The following is an 11,241-nucleotide window of genomic DNA, read 5'->3' on the forward strand; positions in this document are numbered from 1 at the left end:
TATAAATATATATATTTAATATATATATATATTCTAGTTTATAAAATGTCATTGTTAAAAATAATGTTGTCATGCATACTTGACAAATTTACAATTAATCTGTCTACTACACAAAAAGCTTTTAAATTTGCATATAAAATCTACTTAAACATGATTTTATTATAAATGCTTAGCATCATAATTTTTTGTATAAATTTAATTATTACATATATATATAGTCAGGTTTAAGCAGATTCACTTTTGCAAATAATCTGGATACCAAAGAGCACAAGTCTCCAAACAAGATATCTTACTTTTAATATCCTCCCACATTTCATGAGTGTTGTAAGATAATACTCAAGAAGTGATTTGTATTTGTGGTACATATGGAATATTCCATATATAAATTATATAACCAGGATTAAAAACTAATCAACCAATCAATTTACCATCAAGAGGCAGAATTTGTCTGCAAGTAGGTATATGTTATTCCATAATGAACTTCAATCTAACTCACAAAATATACAAATTTACACATTTAGTTTAATCTTTCCATATATCAAATTATATAACAATTTTATGAGTTATATAATTTAATGTGTGTTTCTACATAATACAAAAAGTTAATTAAAGTCCTTACCAACCAATCCTGATTAGTACCACCAGTTCCTAAACTGTACTGGAAATTCAATTGTCCAGTGAAAGCTTCATCACTGAGCATTGTAGAGAACAGCTCTGGTGCTGGATAATATATTTCTTCCTCCTCTTCCTTTAGTTTTCTATATTTTCCTATAGGTTCCAGTGGAATATATATATTGTTACACGTGTCAATCTTATCTTCCGAGACAGCAAGCAATTCTTCATTTATACTTTCCGGTAGAGGCAGGGTACCTCCACTTTAAGGACAAAAACAGAGGAACAGAAAAATGTAATAGATTATGGTATGTATTTTTATTGTATGATATATATTCTTTTAAGAATACGTTCGCGAATATGAAATCGAAGATTTACCATGCGATACAATAGACAAAAGCCAACAAAAAATTTTAATAAATCAAAATTATACTTACAACTGCTGCTCTATAACCTTATATGTTTCTTCATCCATTAGTGCAGATTCCTGAGAGTCTGACATAGCATTCGTGTTCGTCATGTTCACGAATTTTTATTTGAAAATTGATTCCGAAAGATGAGTTAACTGCTGAGAGAAAGAAACATCCACCATTGACACCGGTTGCTAGGCTCGACGCTCGACGCTCGACAAGTCCTTTGTTTCGTATGATCGAGAAAGCGGAAGTAAGAAACTGCAGGAAACTGTAACTTCGGTGCAGCTTGCCGATTGGTGCTTATATTTGTCCGTTTTGCCTGCTGATCCCTCATTGAGGGATTGGTGGATTTTAAATGTCATTTTTAAGATGATTAAAGAGTGCGTTAAAAAAAATGATCCAAAAAAATTATAATATTTGTAATGTAATGTTAACTGAATATCTCTAATGTTTATTTATTAATTAAACAAATAATAGAAAAGAATTGGGCAAACATAGCTGATATTGATTTTATTTTCGCACAGATTTCTCTTGAGGATGTACTCTGTGAAAGTTTCGAAAGTTTAATTAACCGATTAGAATAAAAGAGGCAAATTTTTCTTTGCTTACAGAATATTGGCAATCTATATGTGTTCATTGGCAATCTATATGCGTTCATTTGGTGCTATTTCGAAGTATTCTATAAATCATGGACAAAATTTTTTTACTCTTTCGGCTGCGTTTTTTTAGCATATGAGCGGCATCAAAAAATATTAATATATTATAAAATTATCAGTTGGATGTGAAAAAAAATAAATATCATTATAAATGTTTGCATTTAAATGTTCACACATGCTAATATTAGATGTAAGTCCGTCAAAATAAGTTAATGCGATGACTTAAATCCTAGAAAGAGCTATAAAGCGAAGAACTTTTCTTGTAATTTTAACTCGTTCTTCAAAAGTAAGTCCATTAAGCCCGTTCTACATTGATCGTATGTCGCCAGTCGCAAGCAAATCGACCAATCACAGTCGAATATTCGACGGAATAATCGACTGTGATTGGTCAATTTGCTTGCGACTGGCGATATGCGACTAATGTAGAACGGGCTTTAGTTACGCGCATAGACATAGTATATCTAGACCGAGTGTTGACTTCTTCTTTCTTTTATGGCTGGTTGGGCATTAGTCGCCCATACAAAGGGGCACGAAACAGAGTATGTCCTTTTTTACGTGTATCTTTACCCAAACGCTCGGTCTAGATTTCTAGATATACTATGTCTATGGTTACTGGTTACGCGTATCTGGCGACTCGCGTCGCTAACGCACGAGCGGTGAATAATGGGGGGCAATAGGCGTGAGCCACGGCCACGGAATCGGGCCGAAAGCCGAAATGTGCAACTAAATCCGAGCACTACATTAGAGAAAAATAAGCAGACCAAGAAACGTCAAAAATTTGTCTAGGTAAGTAAAAAAAATAAATAGAAATATAGGATAGAATAGTAGAAATTTAACTTTTCAGCGCAAGAAATTATTACAACGGATTTTGAAAGTTCCGAAATAAATAATAAGAAATTGCAAGAACAAATAAAACATTTAGAATTGCAAATTTATAATTTAACGGATTTGATAATTAAAATATTGAAAAAATTGACAACTTACCACAATTTCATCAACAACTTCAAAAAACGTCAACAAAATAATCTTACAATTAATCATACTTGGAACTGTAAAGGGAATTGCGCTCGGCGAAATTGCGGATGTGTAAAAGAAAATATTAATTGTAATTCTACATGCAATTGTAAATACGAAATATGTTGGAAACCAGATAACATTTATTATTTTTATAAAAATCTATGGAATAATATTGTTATAGCATTTTAAACAAATTCTATATAAAAATAAATCTTATATTTATTGCAGAAAGAAATAAAAAACAATGAAAATGATAATATAACGATATGATTGAACAATTAAAACAAACTATAGTTGAACTACAAACTCAAACTCAAAACAAACACAAACAATTAAATTTTTCGCGGCTAAAAAATAAGACCTAATAAGAAAAATTAATAAATATTTATAAAATAAATAAAATATTTTATCTTTTGATAAAAACAATGATATGTAAAAATTGCAAATATATAAAAAAAAATAGCGCGCGAGTGTCATTCAAGTTTGTTTACGAAATTTTCGTGGCTGTATATATCTACGCGATGCGATTTGCTAGCGGCGGATTTGGAATCTATAAGTAAACGACTCCAATATGGCGAATGTAAGGGATAGTGATACGTCGTTGTGGCTACATAACAAGCTCGGTACATCAAACGATAGCTGGACCGGCAGCTCGATTTGCTCACAGCTCAATGCCGAGGTACTGCGGAATATCAAGGATTGTTTTCCCGACCTGCAAACGCAGGTCAAGCTCAAATTGCTCCTGTCATTTTTCCACATACCAAGACGCAATGTGGAAGAGGTAAGCGCGCGCTAAGTTTCATCTGATATTTTCTTTCTGTCTCTTTCTCTGTATCTTTTTCTCTCTCTCTCTGTCTTTTTCGAAAAGTTTGTTTTCTCGAAAAAGATGGCCTTCTCTGTAAGATTGACAAAAGTTAATGACATATTTAAGTTTTTTTAGTCTCGTTTATTAAGTTTTTTTAGTCTCGTTTATTATTTACCCGCTCTGTTTAATTTTTTTCAATGATGCGATGTTTTTGAGACGGTTAGTATATATAGAGAATAACTAAATAAGGTTAATGTTTACAATAAACTACCATTCTTCGATTTGATAAATTAAATAAGTTGTGTAATTGCTGTGAAATGTACAACATAATTTGACTTCACTGAACATTGTCACTCCTAATGAACAAACGTAGAATCTTTTTCATTTCTCTGGTGTAAAATCTTATTAAAATTTTATTATCTGTATACTTGTGCGGATAACAGTGGCGTGTGGAACTGGAGGAGATTATTGAGGTTGCGTCTTTGGATAGCGAGCTATGGGTATCGATGCTATCCGAAGCGATGAAAACTTTTCCATCAACTGGTTCTTTGAACACAGATATTACTGATCTAGATGATCATAGACCTATCTTTGGTGAACTGGTCAATGACCTTCGGAAACTTTTAAAGAAGCAAAATGACCCTGCTATGCTTCCCTTAGAATGTCATTATCTTAACAAGACTGCATTGATCTCGGTGGTAGGTCAACAACCTACGCCGGTTAAACATTTCACTCTCAAGCGCAAACCCAAAAGTGCAGCCTTGAGAGCAGAATTACTTCAAAAAAGCACCGACGCTGCTAATAATCTCAAAAAGAGTACAGCTCCCACCGTACCAGTAAGAAGCAGAGGCATGCCAAGAAAAATGACTGATACGAGTAAGTGTAAAGTTATAAATGCATATTGTTTCGTTCAATATCATTGCAGTGTACATGATTGCATTTAAACTTTTCAGCACCTTTGAAAGGGATTCCAAGCAGAGTGCCAACGAGTGGTTTTCGATCTCCTTCACTTACGAGCACTTCTATGTCCAACAGAACATCGATTAGTAGTAGAATCCGAAAAGATGGTGGTATTAAATTACTCGACATTAATGAGCAACCTCTCGGATATGCACAAGCGAAAAAGAGGAAGAGGATGTTGGAATTGGAAGAGCAACAGAAGAAGGTCGCGGAAGCACAAGCAGCCGCTGCAGCGGCGGCAGCTTCAGTGGTCACACCAGTCGCGGAAACTCCGGCGACTCCGGAATACGCGCAAGGACTAACCTCGATAAATCCACCTGCTACACCGGTTGCACCTGCTACAGCGGTGGTTACAGCGCAGTCTTATGTCGCACCTAGTACGCCAAGCAGCATTTCAGTTACAACTGCACCGCAAACACGTAAGACTGACATCATAATCTTTAGATATGTTAAATTTTGTTTAGATTTTTATAAAGCATTTTATGTTATACAGCTACTACATTAACTACTCCTACAACGCCGGCTACTGTATTACCAGTAGTAGTTTCATCGACGGTGATAGCACCTGTGGAAAATACACCTGTCGCTGTGCAAACGGTCAGACCGGCTCAAACAGTCACACAGATACGTATACAAACTACCGCGCAACCTAATGCGGCAGCTAATACAAGAAAAGGCCTGTCTCTTACGGTAAGTTTATGCAAATTTAATTTATTTCATTGTTTGATCTTAAGTTTGTGCAAAATTTTTTATTTAGCTATGTTTTAATTAATAAGATATACATATTGTTTGAAATAATGAGATTATCATTACTGAATTACAGCGAGAGCAAATGTTGGAAGCGCAAGAAATGTTTAGAACTGCAAATAAAGTAACGCGTCCAGAAAAAGCCCTTATATTAGGTTTTATGGCTGGCTCTAGGGGTATGTCTATTTTGCTTCTGTATGGATTTTTTATATTTTTCTTTTAGAAATCATGCTAATAATATTATTGATTTTGTTTGCAGATAATCCTTGTCCAAAATTGGGCAATATAGTCACAGTGATGCTGTCAGAAAACATAGAGGAAGTAACGCAGTCGGATGGAACAACCGTTCCGATGTTAGTTGAAACCCATTTTCAAATGAACTATACAAATGGCGAATGGAAGAGGATAAAAAAAAATCGACGTATTGTTACGGAGGAATCTACATCAGCGTCCACTCCCGCACCGAGTGCGACCGCCACGGCTTCCAATTGAAAGGACTTGTTCAAATTGATATAATATGTTTAAGATCTATATAAGAAAATATTGTTTTGTGCAGTTATTAAAAATTAACGCACATTGTGATCATTCGTCTTCTTAGCGACACGATAATGACGTTGCTGAATTAAAAGCTGATTCATGTTTCATAAGGTCTAACATGGAATTGTTATCAAAGTTCTTAACTGTTGTATTTGTTTTATCCCTATATCATATACGACAAATAATTCCTTTATTCTCTTATATCAATTTTAAATTTTTACTTTTAAATCTTTCTACTTTGAAGTTTTAGTTAAACAGAAATATTGGGTTGAATGGAACGAATTTTCCGTTTAGTCCAATAATTCATCAAAATTTTTCTTTGAATAGTATTTTTTAAGGCGTTTATGATATGATAGATTTATGCACTTGGTGGATATTAATTTTTAATTATATATATATACACACACATACAATTTGATAAAGATAATGCAGAGTTTGTGTATATGTATACACATGTGTGAATAATCAAACATTTTCTGAATGTGATCCTATATTGAAACCTTTATATACAGAGATATATACATACTATACTTATTTACTAGAGATGTATGTGTATACACATTTACTCGTTTAAAAAAAACGAATACAAAACTTCTATAATGTTGTTATTTGAATAAACATGATTATATATTAATCTGCTTTGTATGTGTGCTATTTACGTATATATTTTTTACATAAATCACATTATATATTTGGTAAATATTATAATTTGTATTCGATTATAATAGGATTGCTCTTTTTAATCACTTTGCTTTGCGCATATACAACAATTTATACAACAATTCTTTCTAAAAAGTATATTTTTCAAATTTAAATGTAAACTGATTTTATTTGAGTAAGTGTTGCCAACTTTTGCCTTTCTAATTTTATAATTATTTTTGTATTGATGATCGTAAGTATCTCGTATGCTATTTTAATATTGATCGTAATATTTAACATATAAATGCGATAAAATTTGTAGAGAGAATTTCTTTATATTCTTACATCTCAAAGTATTTCATAACCTTTTCACTCCACGCGGAACTGCTGGTTGCGAAGTAAATACCTACACACATTAAAAAAAAAAGGATAGATAAGGTTGGCGAAACTTACTATATTAAGATTTCTTCGAACCTGCGATTTTACGTCTACCGGAGTTCCACAAATAATTATATTACAAACTTTATATTCTTTGTTTTTATAATGTTTCGATCACTTGCTCCACTGTACTTACAAGGCAGAAAATTGGTAAGCGTTACTAAATCCGTTACATATTCTGTCATGTTCTGATTAAAATTACATATTTATGCATTTTGCCGATTCATTGCATGCAAACGCGGTTATAATACAAGCAATATATCTCGATGTAATTGTAAAATTCGTTTAGATTATAGGTATTGATTCATGACAACATTTAACATAGAATTCTCTATTTATAATTTTATATATCATGTAATAGAAAAGAAACATTTGAAGAAGTAAAAACTTACACATATACTAAATACATATCAGAATATACACATACATTAGAATATCTAGAACATAAAATTATACAATAGATTTGAATTTTGTCGCGAATCGTCTAAAGTGGATTTAAGTGTAATTCTTGCCTTTTTAAGATGGATATATGTATTTACAGATTGTCACTGCAACTGGATCATTGGCAAAAACAAATAATACATTGATAACAGAATGTGTACGTAATTTCACAGTGAGTTCAAAGTTGCTTAGCAGTTGGCCACAAATTCAGAAACCTGCACCAGAATTTTCTGGTACCGCAGTAGTTAAAGGCGACTTTAAGGAAATTAAACTTAGCGACTATAAGGGGAAATATGTTGTTCTTTTTTTCTACCCATTAGACTTGTAAGTAATTTTGTTTAAATTGTTATTTATTCTTTCTATAATGTATCTATACTATGTAATCTTCATATCTTATTTGTAGCACATTTGTTTGTCCAACGGAAATTATAGCATTTAGTGAAAGAATATCAGAATTTGAAGGGTTACATACACAAGTGATTGGAGTTTCAACAGATTCACATTTCAGCCATTTGGCATGGATTAATACTCCTAGGAAACAAGGTGGCCTTGGAGGAGACTTGGGTTATCCTCTTTTAAGTGATTTCAACAAGGAAATATCAAATAAATACAATGTTCTGTTGCAAGACTCGGGTATTGCGCTTAGAGGTCTTTTTATCATAGACAAGGAGGGAATTCTTCGACAGTTTAGCATCAATGATCTTCCGGTTGGTAGAAGCATTGAAGAAACTTTGAGATTAATCAAGGCTTTTCAATTTGTTGAGAAGCATGGAGAAGTGTGTCCTGCAAACTGGCAGCCAGATTCCAAAACTATTAAACCAAATCCAAAAGACAGCAAGGAGTACTTTGACTCAGTTAATTAATTTAGGTAATACATTTAATGATTTCTTTAAAGGGCAGACATATACGATATAATAGATTATGTTAATTATGTAATTTAATATGATATAGCTATAATGTATATAATAGAGATATGTATAATAATATTAATATTTCAATTACTTACTATATAAAATGAACAAAATCAAAAATATATCATAAAACAATCTACATAATATCGTATTTATATGCTCCTTTCATATACATGCTATGTTCACACTTTTGTGTGAATTTGTGTGAAGGACTTAAGAGAAGAGAAATCGTATTCAGGAGATATAATTTATGTAGCAGATACCGAGCAAAAAAAAAACCAATTTTTTTGAATTGGTTAAGTTAATTAAATTGTTGTTTAAGTATTTTTTTCTACAAGTTCTAGAATGTTTTGTGTCGGATCGTTTTCCCGTTCGTGATTGCAATTGATAAATACATTCATAAATTATAAATACTTTCTTAGAAGAGCGCCATTTACATTCTTTATTTAGATTAAATTAACAACTGAATCTATTTGGAGAATTATCATATAATAATTTTGGACGGAATTGAAAATCAGTACAAAATTTTCTGTATTAGAAGATGATTTTATTTGAATTATTTGAATTATTAATAAATTTAACTTTTTTTTTTTATTTGGCATAAAAGATTATGAGTTATAATTGGAATATTATATATATACTTTGTGATTTGGACAGTAAAAGAAATAATCTGAAATTATGCTGAAATATATGTGTGTATATACACTTTAAGATTGTACAGATTAATAAAATAAATCTCTTAATTTTACGATATCTATATACAGAACTTAAATTTCAGCATGTCAATTTATATTTTTTTAAATCAAAAACTACACATCATTAACTCCATAAAGTATAGGTATAATATCCTAATTAGAACTCAATTTTTATATATATGTGTGTCCACACACATACAGACTCATAAATAATAGATAGAATATATCTGAATTATATATGGCATCTAGCATTTTCAATTTTTCATATTGTATGAAGAAAATATATGCTAAAACATTTATAAAAATAATCTTATTTTTATAATATAAAATGTACGATATAAATATACAAATATTTATATTATTTTTTATATTATTTTTTTCACGAATTATTTCTCAGCAATGGTTGTTCAATTCACGCGAAAATGTGATAGCGTAGAATATGAGCAATTAGCATGGTTGCTAAAATTACGTTGTAACACGAGAGCGAGATGTATATGTGCGGATGCCATAAGATAATTAGAACGCAGCACGGGAGGTAGATGACGGAATTAAAAGCTGTTACAATGTCAGCAGGCAGGTAAGCTGGCAGGTGCGTTGTTGGCACAGGCTGCCGCTTCTAAAAGCTCATGATAAATTTAGTAGAGCGAGCTTATTATTTCGTGAGGAGGAGAGAGGATATACACGCGTCTCGGGGCACTACGGCGGCTCGGGGAACGCCTCGGGAGGAAGGGATAAAGTAACCAGAGGAGAGCCTCGAGAAGCAAAGAGTCGGGGCGCATTGCACAACGGGAGATCGCGAGAGGGAGAAAAACTGCTGAAAAGCGACGCCTGAGATAAACGGCTCATCCTCCATTCCCTGCGCCCCCGCCAAATCCAATCCTGGTACGCCATCCCCGCGCGCGCTTGAAAATCTCGAGACTAATCACATTCGCGTCACCGTGTAGCGTGTTCGTGTCTCGCGGTACCGCCGTGTGCCGACAAATTGTATGTCGCAGCGACGCGGCTTCATTATCGTCGCAAAGTGTAAAATAGGAGAAAAAGGAATTACTCTGGTGATACAGAAATACAGGGTTTACTTGGGTAAAATGGAAAATGGAATTTCATTTTATTTTCGCGTATACATTTGTTCTTATCATTTTTGAAAATATAAAAGCGATATCAAATCTTGACAAAGAGATATTGGAAAGTAAGGAAGAAGTAAATGCAATTGTAATTTTTTTTATTTTTATTACTTGCTTTATAGAAAGCAAAATGGTACGTTAATTTTTCGATTTATAAATTTCATTAGTATTTACATCAATATACGCTGAAAGTACATTTCAGATCAATGGCAATATTATCCGTAGTTTTCTGAAATAATTTGCTTTGTACTCTGTAGCCACGGGGCAAGAGAGATTGCAACCATAATTGTCCGATTCATTATTATATTTTGCCGATTAAGTGGTCAGATTATATCGGTATTATATTGCAGAGTCTAATCGAGGGATTTCTTGTCCACCGCCCTCGGTTTACGGTTCTTCTATTGTGGGATAGTCGAGCGTGTAACAGTAAGGTTTCGGGTCCTAATTGTGCCTACGCCTTACGATCTTGACAAGTGCTATACTAATTTTTATTTTATCGAAGATTGTTATCTTGTAATCACACACACAACGGTGACTAAAATGTATTTAAATCCGATGATCTCATTCTCTTAAGGCCACACATAAAAAAAATTATATTTATAATATTTAGATTAGAGATTAATATATTCAATAATAATTAAATTGCTGACAGAGATAAAGCCTGTATGTATTATTTTCAGAATTTTGTGTTAAATTTATATTTAGACTTATATTTATGGTAAAATTTGATATTTTAAATTGTCATTATAGTGATAATGATTCTCATCTCTTTTTCCTCTACAGAATCTTTATTATTGACGCATTGGAGACACATCTTTAGCACTTTAAGTAGGATAGAGAGTTCGCGTCGTTTGAATATAACTCATTTCCAGTCCCCTTCCGCTCTCACCCGTCTCTTCAAGACGCCTAATAATCTTCCTACGCGACTGCTCGCGAAAGGAACATTTTCTTAAAGGAGCATTCAAGGCGCGCCTTGATGACGGCTATAGGTGGATATTATAGTAGCGGGGCTTACCCTCTTGGTGGTTTGCTACTTCCAGGAGGGAGTAAGATGAGTAAAGGAGGAGCAAAACTCGTGGGGTACGAGGGTTTTGAAGCGAGAAGACACGACAAAAGAGAGGGAAAACGGAAGGGGAAGGGGAAACCAGAAGAGGATGCACGGGATGACAGCAGGGTGAAACGGGGCAAGGGAGAAGGGGCTAGAGGCGTGCATCCATCCATATCCATCCCGGGGTGGCTACTGGGACTT

At 33.2% G+C, this 11,241-nt stretch overlaps 3 protein-coding genes across 4 annotated transcripts in view; 2 read left to right on the plus strand and 1 right to left on the minus strand.

Moving 5' to 3' along the window:
- Nucleotides 1–1,278, minus strand: part of LOC115239461 (cellular tumor antigen p53) — a 2,624-nt gene extending 1,346 nt beyond the window's left edge. The window contains exons 1-2 of the mRNA XM_029813981.1: nt 1,050–1,278; nt 620–875 (exon numbers count right to left, since the gene is read on the minus strand). Of these exons, the coding sequence (XP_029669841.1) occupies nt 620–875; nt 1,050–1,132 (339 nt within the window). The 5' untranslated portion in view covers nt 1,133–1,278. The remainder of the gene's footprint in view (nt 1–619; nt 876–1,049) is intronic.
- A 988-nt stretch (nt 1,279–2,266) lies between these two features.
- Nucleotides 2,267–5,885, plus strand: LOC115239400 (negative elongation factor A). Of its 2 annotated transcripts, XM_029813901.1 has the most exons (7): nt 2,267–2,467; nt 3,234–3,479; nt 3,947–4,379; nt 4,457–4,882; nt 4,957–5,153; nt 5,287–5,386; nt 5,470–5,885. In XM_029813901.1, the coding sequence occupies exons 2-7, from the start codon at nt 3,270–3,272 to the stop codon at nt 5,700–5,702; spliced, it is 1,599 nt and encodes a 532-aa protein (XP_029669761.1). In that variant the 5' UTR covers nt 2,267–2,467; nt 3,234–3,269; the 3' UTR covers nt 5,703–5,885. The 2 variants fall into 2 exon arrangements, with proteins under 2 accessions (XP_029669761.1, XP_029669760.1); XM_029813900.1 differs by lacking the exon at nt 2,267–2,467 and having other exon boundaries at nt 3,177–3,479.
- Nucleotides 5,886–6,741: 856 nt separating this feature from the next.
- On the plus strand, nt 6,742–8,312 carry LOC115239401 (peroxiredoxin-like). The gene is made up of 3 exons (XM_029813903.1): nt 6,742–6,974; nt 7,366–7,589; nt 7,669–8,312. Exons 1-3 carry the CDS (start codon nt 6,930–6,932, stop codon nt 8,126–8,128), a joined length of 729 nt encoding a protein of 242 aa, XP_029669763.1. The 5' UTR covers nt 6,742–6,929; the 3' UTR covers nt 8,129–8,312.
- Nucleotides 8,313–11,241: the final 2,929 nt, after the last annotated feature.

This window comes from Formica exsecta, unplaced genomic scaffold (genome assembly GCF_003651465.1).
Source record: "Formica exsecta isolate Colony F162 unplaced genomic scaffold, ASM365146v1 scaffold38, whole genome shotgun sequence".
NCBI classification, from domain to species: Eukaryota; Metazoa; Arthropoda; class Insecta; order Hymenoptera; family Formicidae; genus Formica; species Formica exsecta.